The sequence below is a fragment of the Panthera uncia genome, chromosome E1 (assembly GCF_023721935.1).
Source record: "Panthera uncia isolate 11264 chromosome E1, Puncia_PCG_1.0, whole genome shotgun sequence".
NCBI classification, from domain to species: domain Eukaryota; kingdom Metazoa; phylum Chordata; class Mammalia; order Carnivora; family Felidae; genus Panthera; species Panthera uncia.
The window spans coordinates 36,602,741-36,623,003 of NC_064814.1; the positions used below are offsets into that span (position 1 = coordinate 36,602,741).

General features: G+C 42.2%; 1 protein-coding gene and 1 pseudogene across 4 annotated transcripts in view; one reads left to right on the top strand and one right to left on the bottom strand.

Moving 5' to 3' along the window:
- Nucleotides 1–562: 562 nt before the first annotated feature.
- Nucleotides 563–20,263, bottom strand: part of AP2B1 (adaptor related protein complex 2 subunit beta 1) — a 134,207-nt gene continuing 114,506 nt past the window's right edge. For all 4 annotated transcript variants that reach the window (XM_049636588.1, XM_049636589.1, XM_049636586.1 and 1 more), the window contains 4 exons: nt 15,750–15,834; nt 14,748–14,834; nt 7,650–7,804; nt 563–1,025 (listed from right to left, as the gene is read on the bottom strand). In XM_049636588.1, coding sequence (XP_049492545.1) covers nt 951–1,025; nt 7,650–7,804; nt 14,748–14,834; nt 15,750–15,834 — 402 coding nt within the window. In that variant the 3' untranslated portion in view covers nt 563–950. The remainder of the gene's footprint in view (nt 1,026–7,649; nt 7,805–14,747; nt 14,835–15,749; nt 15,835–20,263) is intronic.
- LOC125927611 (60S ribosomal protein L26-like) lies at nt 3,236–5,339 on the top strand (annotated as a pseudogene).

The window sequence follows — 20,263 nt, forward strand, 5'->3', positions numbered from 1 at the left end:
TTGGATAAGTTATTATTTAAAGTCTGTTTCAACTCTAAAACTAGGATTTTAGATCTGAATTGGAGCTGAGAATTAAATTAAATCCAGGGCAGGGAGAGGGAGAAGCACAGTTTGGTTCCTGATCCCCATCTCTACTCAAATTCCTTGATCAGTGTTAACGGGTTAGATTGAGGGAAAGGAATGTAGGACGCTCTAACGTCTCTCAGCTTTAGTGCCAATAGGCCCTATTTCCCGCACCCTGAAACACCATTCAAGGAAGACCACCATTCCCAACTCCAGAGCAATCAGATGAGATGATAATAAGGGGTGTGGGGGGGGGGGGGGGGGGGTTGGAAATCATAAAGAAAGGGAGGGACTTTGGAGAGAGAAGAAAGTGAAAACCCAAATGAGCAGGGGCAAGGTTGCCACAGATAAGAGAACCCCTAACAGGGGGTGCAAATAACTGCATTTCTTTCTCCAGGACTGTGTGGTTAATGGCAGTCGGGTGTTTTAACACTTTCTACCAGGTACACTATGCCCTCCATTTCTCATATGTACAAAAATATAAAACAATAAAGTGCAGTTTATGTTTCAGTGACACTTTTCCTTGCTTTAATATTTTTTGTCTTTTTCTGCTTTTGAAATGAGCTCTCAATTACAAAATATCAAACTACACTCAAAAATGCCAGCCACTGGCACACTATGGAGAAGCTCACAAGTAAGGACAGATAGCGGCGGCGAGTGGCAAGAGGAGGGAAGTGATCGAAGCAGTGGTTACAAATGTTCACAGGAAGCTACAACTATCCAACAGGTTGTGCCCTAATGTTAGCACAGGTTAGACTAGTCACTACCTTGGTGGGTGGCCTCAGTGTGTTTGGGTTCAGATTCTACACGGCAACACAATTTCTTCCAGTTAAGAGTTCTTGGCTTGCACCAATCACAGGATGGCCGGAGGGCGCCGGACCAGTCTATTAGTTTTTCAAAATGCTGTCGTAGACCTGATAGATGTACTGAGAGACTTCAGGAGCTCTACACTTCAGCGACAGCTGTTAGGGAGAAAAGGAGAAGAGGATTAGCATGGAGGTTGGCATTGGCTTGAAAGATAGCCAGTACTCAGTTCAAGGAAATCTCTTTCTGATGCAAAGAGAGAAGAGCCTCTTTCACTGAGAGGCCAAACCAAGAGAGGTTCTGTTAAGTTCTGTGGGTTTTAAAATTTCAATTTAATCAACGTCAACTTGTGCTGTGTTTCCACCTACATTCTCTGTGGGTCTGTGAGGTTAGGAATCATCCATACTAAAAACATCAAAACCTCTGACTGTGGGGGAACAGCTACTCCAACGCTCTGCTAAGGGTCACAGGGATTATTACCAAATGAAAAGGGAAGGGTGAAAGTCTAACTTGTTGGGGTCATTTCGGCTGCCTGCCCCAGTTTCTCACTCAGACAAGGATGGTTATCTCAGTTCCAATTCAAGATGTACGATCAAGCAAAATAAAAGCATAAGAGAGGATAGATATCCAAGGTACTAGTCCTTTTTGTATTACACGGAGGACAGCAAAAACACTGTTATGGAAGGCAAATGTGAACACCAAGAGACACTGACTTAGTATAACCAGACAGCAATTTACGGCACCAGTTTCCTCATTTGCTACCTCCCTAAACAGGCAAAGACACTCCTGATGCCACTCGTCTACCACTTCTCTTCTTCTAGTCTCACAATCATCAAATTAAAACGAAAACTTTAATAAAACAATTTCAATGTTGAACATGGAGATTTTCATTTTGTGGGTCAATAAGCACAAAACTTAAACCCAGATTAGGGCGTCTGGGTGACTCAGTCGGTTGAGCGTCTGACTGTTGGTTTTGGCTCAGGTCATGGGATCGAGCCCCATGTCGGGCTCTGTGCTGAGCATGGGGCCTGCTGAAGATTCTCTCTCCCTCCCTCTCAGATTTGAAATCCTTGACTGTATCACAGTAACCAAAATATTATTAACAGTAATATAACAGAAGCATGCAAATTGCATTTAGAACCAGAAAATTGAACATTTGCTTTTTGCATTACCGACACCATTGTTTTCATCTATTAGGGTATGTAAGCAAAACCTGTCTTTAATCATATAGCACTATGAGATTTTACATTCCTTTACCTCTTTATTCTCAGAGACACTGGGCAATTTCACATAGTACAAAAGGTGACAATATATTTAGCAAAAATATCAGGAAGATATTGGTCAACCCTGAATTTCTTTTTGTTTTGTTTTGTTTTTTTTTTTTTTAATTTTTTTTTTTCAACGTTTTTTTATTTATTTTTGGGACAGAGAGAGACAGAGCATGAACGGGGGAGGGGCAGAGAGAGAGGGAGACACAGAATCGGAAACAGGCTCCAGGCTCCGAGCCATCAGCCCAGAGCCTGACGCGGGGCTCGAACCCACGGACCGTGAGATCGTGACCTGGCTGAAGTCGGACGCTTAACCGACTGCGCCACCCAGGCGCCCCTTGTTTTTTTTTTTAATTTAAACTCAAGTTAGTTGACATACAGTGTAGTATTAGTTTCAGGAGTAGAATCCAGTGATTCATCACTTACATATAACACCCAGTGCTCATCCCAACAAGTGCCCTCCTTAATGCCCATCACCCAATCAGCCCATCATCCCCCATCTACCTCCCCTCCAGCAACCCTGTTTGTTCTCTGTATTTACAAGTCTCTTATGGTTTGCCTCCCTCTCTGTTTTTATCTTATTTTTCCTTCCCTTCCCCTAGGTTCACCTGTTTTGTTTCTTAAATTTCATATGTGAGTGAAATCAGATAGTATTTGTCTTTCTCTGACTGACTTATTTTGCTCAGCCTAATACACTCTAGTTCCATCCATGTTGTTGCAACCCTGAATTTCTTGAAAAAAACGTACATCCTCAAAAGTTTAAAAATGCAAATTAAAAAAATGCAAAAACCAGGGCACCTGGCTGACTCAGTCAGTAGAGCATGTGACTCTTGATCTCAGGGTTGTGAGTTTGAGGCCCACCTTGGGCACAGAGATTACTTTAAAAAAAAAAAAAAGGTAAAACCCAAAAGCAGCCAAACAAAAGAACATCAAAAGAGGCTCTATTTATTTACAGCTTTAATATTCGGTCTCTAAGGCACTTTCAAAGTTGCTGTTTGACATTAATCAGGAAGGCAATTCTGACAAATGTAAAAACAAAAACAAAAACAAAAAACAACCCAAAACCAAAAAACAACCCCGACTAATTTAAGAATGTCATTATGCATAGAAAACGGCTCCCTACTTTGGTCAAAGTTGCAGCTCTAGGCATTTCCCTGACTATAGAGGCAATTTTCTACCTCCTCCTCCACAGCCTCTCCACTGCCAGTGTCGTGGAAAATTCTCGTGGGAAAGTATGTGGGTTCAGAAGAGGAGGAGAGGAAGCTAAAAAGAGGACGACCAGCCTAAGGGAGTTAACTCTCAGACTACAGAGGGGTGGTTCCTCTCTCCCAAAATATTTTTTCCACACCTTTGTAAGATGTACCATTTGGAGCCTCTTTTTTTGTTGTTGTTGTTCATGACTGGTAAGGAAATGTTGCCTTCCTCTACAAAAGCCCGATCTGCCAAGCTAGCACTGGGGGGAGGGGAGTAGTCATGGACAGATCAGGCCTGGACTCTAAGTTTCAGCTGCTCTTTGCAGAGGGGGTTGGATGAGGAAGAATCAATCTTTCTCTCCTTATATCATACTCCCCTCTTCAAGCCATGCCAACCTCTAACAAAGGGTCAGGTTTAGGCTTAAATTCATCTTTTGCTTTCCAACTAAGACAAGCTAGAATGAATTAAAAAAAAAAAAAAAAGATTTTCCTAAATCCTGAAGTATAAGGGAAACATACATAAAAAAAACAATTAATAAAACCAAATAATTTGACTTATAAAATAAAGGTGCGACTCTGGGTCTTGTTTTGGGTTACTAAGGGAAAAGAGACCTTACCAGGGTTTTAACTTTTGAACTGCTGACCTACTTATGTGACACATCTTTAATACCAACCACTCTGGAATGTCACACATCCAGACCCAGTGAGGAAAGAAGAATCACCTCTTATGCCTCAGTAAGCCAGGTATTTAACACATCTACTTCTGGTTTACAGTCTGGAACACATACTTTTTCCCCAGGGACAAGTTACCTTTCCCGATAAGATGTAGCTACTTAGAGTGACAGGGCCTCATCCTTACAGGATAAACATCTTTCCTAATGAAATACAGTAAGGGGCAGGGGGGAGGGAGTGATTTATCCACCTTTTAGGAGGCTTAGGGACCATCGGTCCTCTAGCATTAGTACTGGCTCAACCAGATTTTCTTCCTCCTTAATACCTTGCTGAGACAGATCAATAGTGTAATAGGTGTTAGGGTGATGGAAGGAAGAAAACAGACCCCAGGGACTTTGAAGTCTGCAGCACCATTTAGGGGAATGGATTAGGTCTGTGTCACATGTTGTGATGGAAAATTTGGATTGTTCTGTGGGCAGAAGGAACCTAGACACCAGATGGATGGAAAACAGGAAAGAGGGCAAGGAAGTATAAACAAATTTACCATTTATAAATACAAGGAAAGAAGGGAGGTGGGTGTGGCTATAAAAAGGCACAATGAGGACAAAATCCCACTGGATTATTTCTTACAACCGTACATAAATCTGTATCTTAAAAATTAAAAAAAATATATAGGAGGCTCTTCCCTTCTGTGGCCACTGCTGAAGCTCCAGTGGCCAAAACGAAGTTCAATCCCTTTGTGACTTCTGACCGGAGGAAGCACTGTAAAAGGCATGTCAATGTACCCTCCCGCATTTGCAGGAAGATTTTGTCTTCCCCTCTTTCCAAACAGCTGTGACAGAAGTACAATGTTCGATCCACGCCCATCCAAAAGGATGAGGAAGTAAGTACAGGTTGTGCGAGGGCACTACAGAGGTCAGCAAATTGGCAACGTAGTCCAGGTTTACAGGAAGAAATACGTCATCTACACTGAACGAGTACAGCGAGAGAGGGCGAAAGGCACAACTGTCCATGTGGGCATCCAGCCTGGCAAGGTGGTTATTACTAGACTAAAACTGCAAAGACTGCAAGAAGATCCTTGAACATAAAGCCAAATCTTGCAAGTAGGAAAGGAAAAGGGCAAATATAAAAAAGAAATAATTGGGAAGATGTAGGAATAAAATAATCTTATACATGACTTTAAATAAAAACTGTTAAAATGAAAAAATAGGGGAGGAAATGTCCTTCAACAGGTGAATGGATAAGCAGTGGTACATCCATATGGTGGACTACTACTCAGTCATAACGAACAAACTACTGTTACACATTAACAACCTGGATGAATGTCAAGGGTATTGTGCTAACCGAAAAGCAAAAAAAAAAAAACAAAAACAAAAACAAAACGTCAAAAGATTTCATATTTTAAGAATTTAAATTTATAGTACACTCCCAAAATGACAAAATTACAGTAATGGAGAGAACATCAGTGGTTGCCAGGGCACAGGGCTGGATGAGAATCTGGCTATAAAGGGAGAGCAAGAACGGAACTTTTTTGCAGTGACGCAACAGTTTGATGTCCTGCCTGTGGTGATGACTATACCAATCTACACACATGTAGTAAGAGTGCACAGTCAAGTACACTTGCCAACCACCCCCATCAACAGTAACAGAATAATGTATGACCTGGTGAAATCTGAGTAAGGGCTACAGTTTAGTTAATAGTATTGTACCAATATCAATAACCTGTTTGAGAATGTACTATGGGCATATAAGATGTTACCAGTAGGGAAAACTGGGTGAAAGACATGTGGGAACCCGGTACCATTTTCAAAGTTTGTCAGTCTCAACTTATTTCAAAATAAAAAAGTTAGAAAATTTTAAACAAGCAATGTTTAAGACAGTGACATTAAGAGGTCCTTCTCGAAATTCTCACTATCCTCACAGTGAAGATGGTGTAAGGGTCAAGATATAACCTGAATTCTAAGCATAACACAACTACCAACAAATTACATGATCTTGGACAAGTTGATAAAACACTCTTAACTTTGGTTTCCTTATCTGCAAACAAGGAGTGACCACGCTTCTTTAACATAGCTGAGATGAAAGCCTGTACACAATAAAATAGATAAACAAAACACACACACTCTCTCTCTGAGCACATTATTATTTTTTCAATGCTTAGTTATATGTTTTGAGAGACTGAGTGAGAGCAGGGGAGGGGCAGTCAGAGACGGGAAGAGACAGAATCCCAAGCAGGCTCTGCAATGTCAGCACACAGCCCCATGTGGGACTTAATCCCACGAACCAGGAGATCATGACCTGAGCTGAAATCAAGTCAGACGCTTAACCAACTGAGCCACCCAGGCGCCCCTCTCTTAAGAGCACATTTCTAAAGAAGAAAATAGAGTTATTTTACAAGACCCGATTCGACAGTTTAGACCTGCCCTTTCAGCAACAGCACAGAAGGGTTTTTTCCTTTCTTAGGGAACTCAAAGTAAACGATGGGGTAGTTTCTTTCCAAAAAAGATGAGACTGGTGGAGGAGAAGGTGGGTGGAAGGAGTGTCTACTTCATGGAGGAAGCCTGAAGTTTCCCACTCACAAAAATCTAGCTTGATAGAACTGAGGAGTGTGCGCGCGCGCACACACACACACACACACACACACACACACACACACAAACACACATGTGCTTCCAGCTGCTTCAAAGGAGGGAACTAGTAGGGAAAACACAAGAATTCTCAGTTCCGGGTGGTACTATTCCCTTGATGTATGCTAATGAAAACAGACTTGGCTGTTAAAATTAAGGAGTGCAGTCACAGACTTTTCTCACTCAGTGGCTAAAATGGCCTCTTAATCTCCTATTCAGCTTTTTCAGTATTGAACCATATTCTCTTCTGTCACTTTCCTGTCCCTTCCTTCAAAACAGCCTACAGAAACCTCAAAGACAACATAAGACTGAGATATTTTCCCCATCCCAGGAGCTTTCATTTTACAAAATGCAGATGACAAGCAGCATCCTGTTGGGAGATCACATGTCATAACAGCAAACACTGTCCAGTGCCTCAGGGGTCAGTCTTTGTTGTTCAAGGCAATCACTCCTGCTCTAAAAATACTGCCAGACTTTTAATTTTAGTCCAGTTATGGAACCAAAGGAGTTTTCCAAACTAAAGTCCCCTTGCAGTCTTCCAAAGGTGTGCCCCAGTTTCGCCTCACCTTTCTCAGTGGGCATTTCAGGACACACGGTGCTGTGAAAACAAAGGCTTATAAGGCTCATGTGTCTATGACTCTGACAGTCTTAAGTCATGAACTCCAAGGGCAGGAAAGAAGGCCTTCTTGACATGAGCTATGTAAACAGCCCTCTTAGCAGCTTGTGACAGCACCACATGCACAGAAATGCTTGAGAAGTATCGTGAGGAACCCTGCACGTTCCAGAGCAAGTCCACACACTCCCTGCTGCCAGAGCCACCGTGCCTACTGGATCGGGCAGACAGACACTGAAGAGACAAGGTCCTCCAACGAGGTGAATGGGGGCTTCTTGACTGACTGCTTGTTTTGGATGTCTGGGGTCTGCAGCGCCTCCTCCAGGTCTTTCCGTGGTGCTAAGAAGAAATGAAAGGGCTCTTACCTCCCTCCTTGAACCCATCTCACCTATTTTCAGAAAGGCCTTACCGTATAATTTGGGTTTCCTGGCTGGATACGTAGCTCAGCCAAAATCCAAATGCCATTAGTGAGCTTCAGGGATTGGTACAGCATGTCTTGCCCTTCCACATTCCTCTTGGCGATAGTATAAACGTTGTTGTTTTGCAATTTGCTGGAAACAGTGTCTAGAAACACAGATTAAAAATTCAAAATGTTAACCTTCAGTTAAAATAACAAATGCATGCTAACTTTTCTGACATCCTCATGAGCCACAAGTATAGTCTCCTGAGAAGCACGGTCATACTCACGCAGGCACACATTTCAGAAAGCCCTTCACCCACAACAGCAGTGCGTGAGGAAGAGGCTCTTGAAGTGCCTAACAGATTCCAGGAGAGAAAAACAGAGTAAGGTGCACCTAAACATTAGTGTAAAGATTACCTGTGGAGATTATGGTGGGTCAGAGAGTTGGTAATCTGAAACTAGGGGCTAGACAGATAAAAACGCTCTGAAGAGGACAAAGACAGCAGGTGTAAAGGTACTGCTATAGTGCCTGCCATGTTGGTATCCACTTCTGGAACACTGATCCCAGATCTACAGGGATACACAGATTGATGATCAAATCCACACTTACTTCCCAAATCGCTACTACTTCACTGTGAGCCACTCTGGCCTCAACTGCCAGGATCAGAAAAGGGCCCAGAGTTGTAGAAATCCTGCAAGTCAAATGTATTAACCTGGATGTTTCAGAATTTTTTTTTTTAAGCCGGCAAATGATTTCTCAAGCCTCCAAATTAATAAAGAAAAAGTCTCAACCAAAGACTGTGAGAAAGACTGAAGTCATGCTAAGAGGACGGCCACCTGGCCCTATACCCGGGACTGTGGCTGCTCAGCACAGCAGAGGCGTCTGTGGCCCCCGGCCCAGGGTAAGACCTGGTTGGTGTTTGTGGTCTTCCCTGTGACTGCCACATCCCAGAGACATGAAGGTCCAGAATTAAAGGTCATTTCAATCTCCTTGTTCTCTGACTGCCAAAAGGAGAGATGGTGAAGCATCAGAGAAAGAAACTCCTAAGAACAGAGACGAATAAATGCTGCTTCTTTGTTGAGAGTTTATTACGTTTGTTTCTGATGAGAATTCATATTACTCATGCTGACTTCAGGAATTCTCCACATAAACATCTGTCGTATTCTGTTGTGCTCTCTAGGAAAAAAATGCAACGATGGCTGGCCTCTCTGCTCTCCCTAGAGAAGAAGCTCTCTGAGCACAGGGATCCTGGAGTTTCTCATCATTGTCCCATGGTATCTGGGGCACAATGGGTACTTGCCATCAATACTGGCGAATGAGCCTCTGACTGGTGCTAGAGAGGCCGATTTATACACACACACACACACACACACACACACACACACACACACACTGCCATAGGCATTAAAAACCACCTACTGAGATGTGGGCTAATCTTGGAAGTAGTTCTTACTCTCATGTCTTTCTCCCACATTCAAACCAATGAGAGCTCAGCGAAGGAGGCATTAAAGCCCATTCATTAAACATTTGCACCATATTTAGTTGTTACTTAACTCTTCCCCTTTTACCTCCAAGTTTTCACTAACACCAAGCAGAGCAGTTATAACTTAAGAACCGGCTATCTCTGGGGAGTTAAAAAGTGTATCTCATGGTAATTATGTGCAATACTGTTGGAGGAGGGGGCCTCAACGTGCTTTTTAATCACCTTCTTGAGGGTCAGGCAGTTCTGCCACCTTGGTTCCCATAATGAAGGGCTCTTGCAGCTTACACTGAGTTGCTAGGCAACATCACCAGCTGGAGTTTGGCTAATGTATTTTGACAGAAATGTCCTGTTTTAAGACAGGGGGGCTTGTTTTAAGTTGTAAAAGCTATTCCTAACTTTCAAGGCTCTTGCCCATTTCCAAGGAAACAGAAAACACACACAGGAGCTTTTACTGAAGAGGCACTTTGCTGCATGGGCAAAAATGTGTTCTAGACTGTATATATAGCAAGGCCCAGGTTCCTACAGACTTCTCATGATTTCACCACTTACGTAAGAGATGACAGGGTAAGAAATGGAAGCACACAAATACACAAACACACTCAGCCTTCCAGAATTAAAAAACGTGGCAAACAGCCAGGCAGAATAAACAAGTTGAATGAAGGTAACGTTAATACATTTAGGAAACATTCTGGCCAGAAACCTGGCTCTGCTCCTACTGAATGGCTGTATATAATTTCTACCAGAAGACCAACTGCAGGGAGGGGTTTAGAACATAGGTATGCGTGAGTCAAGTTTTATAAATCTTACATATTAGGTTTGAGCTTGAAGACAGATAGAGGAAAGAATAATCGGACTGTACTAAATGTACTTATTAAGAATAGCAACGGGAAGGGCGCCTGGGTGGCTCAGTCAGTTGAGCATCCGACTTCGGCTCAGGTCATGATCTCACAGTTTGTGGGCTCGAGCCCCGCATCAGGCTCTGTGCTGACAGCTTTCTCAGAGCCTGCAGCCTGCTTTGGATTCTGTGTCTCCTCTCTCTCTGCCCCTCCCTGGCTCATGCTCTGTCTCTCTCTGTCTCTCAAAAATAAATACATGTTAAATAAAAAAAAAAAAAAAAAAAAAAAAAGAATAGCAATGGGAGCCAGATGTGAGGAGGCTTCCCAGCCAGACTGGGATACATTTCTTGACAAGGTATCATTTGTGTGTGTGTGTGTGTGTGTGTGTGTGTGTGTGTGTGTGTGTGTGTTAACACACCTGAACTTCTGGGAAATAAGATGTAATCTTACCACCACTCTGAGAGTCTGAGAATGTTAGGAGGAGTTGTAAAGACAAGGAGATCTGCCCTAAAGGATAGACTAAAAAAGATATCAAATAGGTTTATACTTGCTTTCAGATGGGGTTTCTTCCTTTTTTTTTTTTTTTTTATTTTTTTTTTATTTTTGAGACAGAGAGAGACAGAGCATGAACGGGGGAGGGGCAGAGAGAGAGGGAGACACAGAATTGGTAACAGGCTCCAGGCTCCGAGCCATCAGCCCAGAGCCTGACGCGGGGCTCGAACTCACGGACCGTGAGATCGTGACCTGGCTGAAGTCGGACGCTTAACCGACTGTGCCACCCAGGCCACCCAGATGGGGTTTCTTCTTGTTCATTTGTCTTCTTCCCCAAAGTTGGCTGAGTCTGGGGCCTAAAATCTGAGGAGGTGTGGATATGGTCTTCATTTTCCTACTTTAGCTAAGGTCACATCTCTTCCAGCACCAGGAAGAGTGGAGATGGTACTTATATTTGAGAGTGGGAAGGGGAAATTTACATTTGGGGCCAACTGAGTCCCAAACTACGACTGCTGAAAAAAACACATTTTACCATTTGAGCAACCAAACTCTACTTAAGTGATGGCCAGCGAAGCATTTCCATTTCTGACATGTTCCAAAGGACAGGGAGAGCGACAACAAAACAGAGAAACAGAACTCACCCCTACCTAAGTATCCCACCAGAAGAAAGATCTGTCCCCTACTGTAGTGCCTAACTAGTGAATACAGATACAATATGCTGCTGAGCTTTTAAAAATATAATAAACAATTAAAAAAAACAGGTTTGTAGACTGCTTGCTAGAAAGGCTCCTTTCTCCAAGCACTGCAACTAGTTCTTGTGCAATTAAGATAGTGATCCCAGACATACACTAACCCTGACATGTAGCTAATGGTAAGCTGCAGAACAGATTCATGCAAACTCTTGACACCAGGAGAGATGACAAGTGCTAGGAAGCAGGGAAACCCATACATTAGTGCCTTCGTGATTTAACATTTTCTAGTATTTACACAACTAGTGGTCCCATAAGCCCCTTATCATATACACCTTTCTATTAAGATCTGATTATAATTTTTAAGGCTTAGGAAGGGAAGAGGGTTTCCTGTTTATTTTCTATGGAAAGAAATGGAAGAGCAAAAGTGAAGACTGAAGGCCAGGTTGCTAAGTCCTTTAAGCCTGTGACTTCCTGTAGCCCTCAGAGTGTTAGTTCCATCTGTCAAATGTCTACTCTGGCACAGAAAAGCTATTTAAAGTGTTGGTGCTATTGTGATTAGGGCAGATCAGCTGGAAAGGATGGTATTTTTAGCTCCCAGCTAGACCCAGGGTGTTGAATCAGAAGGCACTAAACCTGGAAACATACTGTTAATAGAGCCCTCAGGACTGGAGGGAAATGTAAAGGCCAGGCCACTCCAGACTTTGGGGTGGATGCAGAGGAAAAGCTAGAAAGGATTAGTTGCAGGAAGTGGTCTTGCAGATTAGCAGTGATTTAGTGTGGGAAAATGATGGCCTTGGCCTCCTGAAGAAAACAAAAGTGGCTGTTTTTCCTTCCACTCCATATGCTGTGCTGCCATAAGGCAGTATGTCACTGAAAAACCTATTCGCTGGTATTTGGAGCACCCAAGGCAGTGAGGAACTGGCATGAAGCCATGGCAGAATTGATCAAAACTGAATTTGCTCTGAGAAATTGTGCCAGGCTACAGCAGAGGACACAGCCCCACTGGGAGAAAGGCCAGACATCTCTTCCTTGGCAAGATCATAAATGTACACTAAGGTGCAGTAAGGGTTCAGAACTCCAATCTGGATGTAGGGGGATCTTTTATTTTGGCAGGCCAGACTAAAACCATCAGTCATCCAAACTTCTTTTTTTTTTTTGAAAAACCATTTCCCTTTCATACTGGATGTCTGAAACCAAACCTTTCCAATTACTCTGGCCTTCCTTTGTTCCCTATAGGCCAGTGTTTCCCAGATCATGCTCAAGGAACACTGGTGTTGGGGCGTCTGGCTGGCTCGGTCTGTGGAGCAGGTGACTCTTGATCTCGGGGTTGTGAGTTCGAACCTCTATACTGGGTGTAGAGATTAAAATTAAATCTCAAAAAAAAAAAAAAAAAAAAAGGAACACTGCACTGGTGTTCCACAGGATGTTAATAAGCGTGTTGTGATTTTAAATTCCATGGTCAATAAATTCAGTTAACCTTGAGTTAAACAGGTTTCCACAATGGTGGGCTCCTCAGCTTTTATGTGTGCTCACATGCAATGGCAACTTCTAGTAGAGGCCCATCATGCACTGCCTTTTGCAGCTGTAACCACAGAACCCCCTTTTTTCTTTGAGAGACAAATGTTCTCAGGACAATAATATATGAAATGCTGCCATAGGACCAACCTCTGCAAGAGTGACTTGAACAAAGGGTGTCTTCTAAGCTGGGTAGGAGTGCTTCTCTAACATGATCTGCTTTGGTTCTCACCATGAGCCACTGTGGATTCTGCACCTGACAGCTTCCTGCAGCACAGCTTCTGCCATGGAAGGCTACCCAAGCTCCTACACTCATGAAATGAGGCTTGTGGTAGCTGACCGTGAGCCTCAGAGAGGACAGGTAACACCATCATCTACCTAGAATATGGCACCAAAAGCACCTCAACTGGATTATGATTTTTAAAACAATTTTTTTTAACATTTATTTATTTTTGAGAGACAGAGCATGAACAGGAGAGGAGCAGAGGAGGAGGGAGACACAGAATCCGAAGCAGGCTCCGGACTCTGAGCTGTCTGCACAGAACCTGATGTGGGGCTCGAATTTGGGAATGGAGAGATCGTGACCTGAACTGAAGTCAGACGCTTGACCAACTGAGCCACCCAGGTGCCTCTGGATTATGACTTTTTATGAAAATGTAGCAAAAACTTTAGTTTTGTTTAATACATACATAACCAGTCAGGGTGAGAAACCTAGACCAAGACTACATTAGGAAGAAGGCAGATGTTGTGGTGTTCCTGAAGAGAATCAACTACATAGTTATTACAATGGAAATTATAGAAGACTATCTCCTCAGACACTTCTTCAAAGGTTCAGGAGCAGCCCCATAAGAGAAGATCTGTCTGAACACAGAGGATGAATACATATATCATAGAGCCCCAAAAGACAAAAGTTAAAAAGAAAAGGTAGGAATGAGAGAAGACAGTTTCTCACCCTTCTCTGTACTCCCATACTGCCCCTTTCTCCCACTGCTGTGCTGCAGTTATGGTGGGACAGCCACTGAAAACCCCATGTGCAAACCATTGACAAATGAGGAGGAAATAGATAAAAGGCAGAGGAGAAGGTACCAAGCACCAAAGCTCATTTTCATTCAAACTTAGAAAGCTTTGTGCTAACCTCAAAAAAGAGCGACTGCCAGGGCCTCTGGGTGGCTCAGTCGATTAAGCATCCGACTCTTGGTTTCGGCTCAGGTCACGATCTCACAGTTCATGAGTTTGAGCCCTGCATCGGGCTCTGTGCTGGTAGTGCGGAGCCTGCTTGGGATTCTCTCTCTCCCCCTCTCTCTGTACCTCCCCTGCTCATTTGTTCTCTCTCTCTCTAAATAAATAAACATTAAAAAAAAAAAAAAAAAAAAAAAAAAAAAGAGTGCCTGGGACCAAGGCAGGACACTGCAAAGCTCAGGGCCCCTTCTAACTCCTCAGGAAACTTCCGTGAGACAAGCCCTATCAAGACCTAGGGAATAATACAGCTGTATGGTTTCTCCTCTTTGGGTTCCTGCTTTGATGTTCTACTGCAGTAATAAAATTAACTACAGAAGGGCCTGGGGCTTTTTAATGGTGATTATAGAGGTTAATATCATCATATGAAAGTTGATACAACTCAAGAAAAAAAAAGCTAATTTAATCAGTTATGATGTATTTTTGTTTAATTACAATCACAAGATTCTGCATAAGGATCTTAGAAAGTCACCTTTCTTCTAATACTGAAGGTTGATACAAAAGGAGAAACAGTCCTTTTAATCCTTGGGAGAGTGTATATACTCAAATGCCACTTCAATTACTTGAGGCTTACAGGGGGATGTGCAAGAGACATGACTAACACATGTTCAACTGCTAAAGAACTGGGTGGATGGACCCATTCTAGTTTGTGAAATCTGTTAGCTTGTGAATAATGTAGTACCCTGCATAAAAACATCTCAAGTTTTTAAAGAGAAGTTTACAAAGTCAAATACCTAGCATATAGCCACCAGAAACAAGTAGATGTGGAAAGCAGAGGTAATTAAAAACAAATTTTTCAAGTACCTAATTTGATTTACTAAGCTGCACAAGAAATTCAGAGTCATTACTCACCAGCATTTAGATGACATTCCTTAATCTGAAACTGAAGTTCATTTTCGTTGGGAATATCCTTCCATGTTGCGAGGAAGACCTGGCGCTCTGTGTGGGGAAGCAGAGGGAAGGGGAGGATGTGCAGTCTGCCAATATTCCGATTTCTGATGCCTTAACCGCTTCTCTTCAGGAGTGCTGGCTCTTACAACACAGCCAGGAGCGGCCAAGACCCAGAGCCAGTCCTCAGCTGTGCAAATACTCCACACTGATCAATCTCACATCACTGGAAAAAGTCTACATCCAGGATTCAGCGCTGGCTCCACTGTTCTCCTGTTTCATGACTTTGCGTAAGTCTTGTGATCTTTCTGACCCTTAATCTCATCATACATAATTACATCTGTCCTGCCTACCCAAAGAGCCATTTTAAGAATCAAATCAATTAAGTACCAATACAATTAATATGTACCAGTATAAGTGAGTGTTATTAGGTGGTGGTTTCTTAAGTAAGGGAAGACAGAAATGTCAACAACCACATGAGGAGTACTAATGGTTTATTGCAAATTACTGAATTCTTATTTTGAGACAGTAAGAACTTAGTATAGGGCTAAGTGCTAAATCTGCATATATTATCTCATCAAGTCTTTACAATAACTACTTCCGCTTTGCAAACTTGAAAACTGAAACTCAGGAAAGTTAAGCACCTTGCCACAACCACACAGCTAACCAACAGCGAAAGTGAGATTCAAATCCACATCTCCTTGTCACCAAACCACTTACTCTGTGCTGGAGTGACCGGATTATTCAGAAAACCGGCACTATGATAGACCAACAGCAAAGCAAGATCAACTGTGACTCAGGAGAATAAATATAATTAGTAAGCATTAGGCCTTTAAAACAGACTTACCCTCCCCCCCCCCCCTTTTTTTTTTTTTTTTTTTAAATCTTAAAAAAGCTTCTGGGGTATACTCTGACATTCAGAGGAAGGGCAAAGGTATATTTGGCAGGACAGGAGGACGTACTTACCCATTTTGCCATCTTCTACAAAAAGCACATTGAGTGGGATGAGGCAGCTGAAGTAGAAGACATCAATATTGTTTTTCACAGCCACCTGCCAAGAAAGTATCGAGGGAAAATCAGGACATCATAGGAAGCCAGGTAGGAGGGAAGGAACAGTATGTGTCTAGAAATATATCACTCTATTTCCTTCCTCTTACAGACAGTGCAGGACTTCCCAAATCAAGACATACCAGCCCATACACTGCAAAGCACATCCCTTACTCATTCCACTGTCAGAGCCCTGGACAACCCACAACTCTACCTCTTTCCAGAAGGAGCCCTGGAGGGATAAATTGAAGGCGTTAAGTTCTGCACCCAGAATAAACTATTCAGTTATTGTTTGTTTCCATGGTTATTAACAGTAGTAGCTTCTGTTCCCACTTACTAAGTACTATTAATGATATTATTTCTAATCCTCATTGTTATTATCCCAAAGTAGGTGTCACTCCCTGCTCACATCTGACAGATGAGGAACTGAGGTTCCAAAAGATTAAGTAACATCCAGGGTCACACTGCTAGTGCACAGACGTAGCAGGCTCAAATGCAAATTTGACTCCAAACCTTTACTTTTTCCTCTTTCCAAAGTAACTGGTGCCAGACAGCACTACCCACCCCCCCATCACCTTTCTAGATACAAGTTTTAAAGTTTTTCTTTTATAAAATCTTCTTTCTTAAGCCCTATGGTTGGAAAAAGCTTGCTGGTCAAACACTGCTAAATCTGAGGACTAGAAAAAGGAAAAGACTTACAGCAAGCAAAGAAATGAGTTTTCTTGTCACAATACAAGCTCCTGATTTAGGGAGGCTGTGAATTCTACCACAGCCTGTTGTTCAATTCAGAGCATGCTGTTTATATTTCTAAAAAGCTACAATAAGTACTTTTATTCAGGGGTGACACTGATTGGTGTATATATTCAGAAACAGGCAGGTTCCACTGCAGCAGATGACAAAAACCACATACTGTAAGATGGGAGAGGAGGAGGAGAACTGCTCTAAACCACCACTTCCCACTGGTTTCAGTCACTAGTAACTTTCCCATCTATGCTCTTGGCAAGGCAGGAAAACAGTTCTCTGGGTAAGTCCTATAATCAGTAACCATGCCTATTTCTCTTTCCTTTTGCTCTAAACAAATAAAGTAAAAAAAAAGGGGGGGGGGCTTATCTAGCACCCCTCCTTCACCCCTTTGGGGCAAATGTCCAAACTTCAACAGCGTATCTAGCTCTTTATCAAAACTTTGGCCACGAGATACAGATATCCTCTTTTCAAGTTTTTCCAGTTCTTTGACGTTTATCATCAACTCAACTCCCCCAGCGTAAATAATACCTTTACTTCGTCTCCATAATTTGGTTATGTCTACTTGACACTGTCTTTCTCTTCTCTCTTTCCCAGAAGAACCCATCAAATTACTTTCTTTGTAACTTGTGCTTTTCAATTACCAATCCCCTAGGAGTTTCTGACCTATATCACATAATCTGATGCCCCAAATGCTGAGACAGCAGGATTCTAAAAAAGCTAGAGTCTAGTAAATGTAAGCAGAGTAACTAACCTCAGGAAAGAGGACCACAGACATTTACATGTACTAGAGTACCACTTGAAAAGATTTATACCAGTTGTGGGCTGCTGGGAAAGAGGTATTTTCTAAATCATCCGGTACTCAGCAATGAGAGAACTCTTACTTCAAATAAGGGCATCAAGAAGATCCTGAGGTAGTGCCGGGCTCTGTAAATGGTATTTATTTAGAAGGGAAAACTGAGGTGGGCTAGTGTGGGTTATAGAAAAGTCTTATGAGAAATGTGAGTGATTATCATTACTATCATCTTTGAATATAAAGCAGTCATATTTCACAATGTGCCACTCATTCAAACCTTTATTAGTGTTTACTATATCCCAAGCATTTGAAATAGAAGGAAGAATACAGAAAATATAATCTTTATCCTCCAGGGGATAACATTAGTGGTTCTTAACCAAAGACATATTAGAATCATCTGGAGAGATTTTTCAAAACAGAAGCCAAGGCTTCATCCTATGTAAATAACAATCTAAATCTGGAGCCTGGTGTGGTCTAGTTTGGAAAAAGCTCCTAGGAAGACCAAGCAGAGAAGCAATTAATTTCAAACAGTGTCACCTAAGGAGTCTGAATAAGATTGCAAGTATCTTATTCTTCTGAGGGAATCCTTCTAATTGGAGCCTTTTAACAATGGAAAAGACATGAAAAGCTCCTCTAGGTCAGTAGTGCTAAACCATTCTACCTCGGGGACCCCCTTGACAACAGATAAAAGTCACGGACCCTCTTCCTGAAAAACATACACGCAACATTTTGACATACAATTTCAGGGATTTCAGGACACCCTGAATACTATCCTGGGACTTCTGCTCTAGAATAATTCTGAGAAGCTGGGACACCCAGATCAGAGGCAGCAGACACAGTGGTGGTTCAGAACGTGGACTTGGGAACCAGACCTGATCACCTGATTTCAAATTCTGACTCTGTCACATTTACTAGCTGTTGTGACTTTGGGCAAGGAGTACTCAGCTCAGTGTCCTGTCCGATGAAGATAATGGTGCTGAATGCATGGATTGTTAGGAGAATAGTGAGTGAGTACTGATGAAGCACTTAGAATGGTGCCTGGCTTACAGTAAGTAAGCTAACAAGTGTCTGTGAAAGAAAAATTCCCTCTTCTTTCATCCTCTTTTTTGCCTTTTTATTCAGAATTTTCATATAAAGGATAACCATACTAGACTCAAGTGAAAACTTACACATGCTCAAATGTAGTACTACCGCTATGCTAAAAAGAGATCAGAAGAGATTAAAAAAAAAAAAAAAAAAGGCGTATTAGCAAACTGTTAGCTTAATGATTCTTCTTGCTACTGTGCCCTTAGTAAAATCTCTCTTTACGGGATCCATAGCACAGGTCACTCTGGAGGAGGCACTTCCCCTCTTACATTAGCTTTTCAGACTCTGTATTTGGTAGCTCCCAGTTTTACTCTTGGCTACTGCATCCATTCAAGAGTATATGGTTCTCTTGGATCTGACCCCTGCCTACCTCCTCTCCAGCCTATTTCCTTAATTTCAACCATATCAAAATTACTTCTTGTTCTCCAAACACTGAAACTCATAGCTCTGTGCCTTTTTACATATTGTTCTTCCTGCTTAATATATTCCCCTGAAGCTTCAGCTGTCTGAAAAATATCTTTTGTTGTTGTTGTTGTTTTGAGAGAGAGGGTGCAAATGAGGGAGGGGCAGAGAGGGAGAAAGAGAAGTAGGGCTTGTACTAACCCGATTAAGGGCTCAAACTCAAGAACCGTGAGATCATGACCTGAGCAAAGTCCGATGCTTAACCAACTGAGCCACCCAGGTGTCCCAATACCTATTTAATCTGAAGATTCAGTTCAAGTTTAAGATTTCTCAGGAAAACTCTAATCCCTCTCCACACACCCAGTGCATACACTTCCACCATAGCATAACAGTTTACATCTGCCTCCCTCATAATATAATGAGCTCCTTGAGGGCAGGGGCTCTATCATTGACATGCCCACGGCTCAATAAATATTTGTTGCATGAAATTAAGGGGAAGATGTTGAGCAAATGGAATGAAACATTCATTTCCCAACTTTTTCTACCTCTATTATCATCTGTATGCCTAACATAATCCCATTAACATCTATGTTAGGTATACTGGTACTCAGTGAGGCAGAGACAGGTGGATGATAGATAAAAGCTTTTTGTTTGAAATCACTGAGCTAGAAGAACATCTATATGCTAAGAATAACATAGGGAGTAAATCACAACCCAAATACTAGATTCTCCAAGGATGACATGCCAATCACTCTTTAGGCATTGAGGCCAAAAAGAATCAAGGGAAAAACACAGTATGAAGCCAGCTCAGTTCCAATCCGGATAGCAGCTACTCTTAAATAGAACCTTAAAGAGGATAATACTGATTGCTTTAGAGAGCTTTCTTATTTTGAAATTCACCATCCCAACATATACAGAATAGGAAGGCATAATCCTGACAAGCTGAAGAACTACTTTCCGAGAGCTTTAATATCAATACCTAGCTTGCGTATGGGAAATCAGTTACAACATATATATCCCAACTGCCTTAGTATCTTTACTTGGATAACTAATTATCTCAAACTGAACATGTCTAAAACCAATTTCTTGATCTCCCCTCCCTATCCCTAAACAGTAAATAGAAATACCACAAAGCCTTCTAACAGTCTCCCTGTTTCTGCACCTGCCTCCTCCACCCCCTGTAACACCCCAGTCTATTCTCAACACAGCAGCCAGAGAGTTCTTAAAATGTGGGTCAGCTCATAAATACCTCTCTGCTCAAACCTCCAATGACTTCCCATCTCACTAAGGATAAAAACCAAAGTTACGAATGCCTATAATCTGATGCCTATTACCTCTCTGATATTATGTGCTGTGACTCTCTCCTTGCTAGCTCCATGTCAGCCACAGGGGCCTGCTGTTTTCTCTG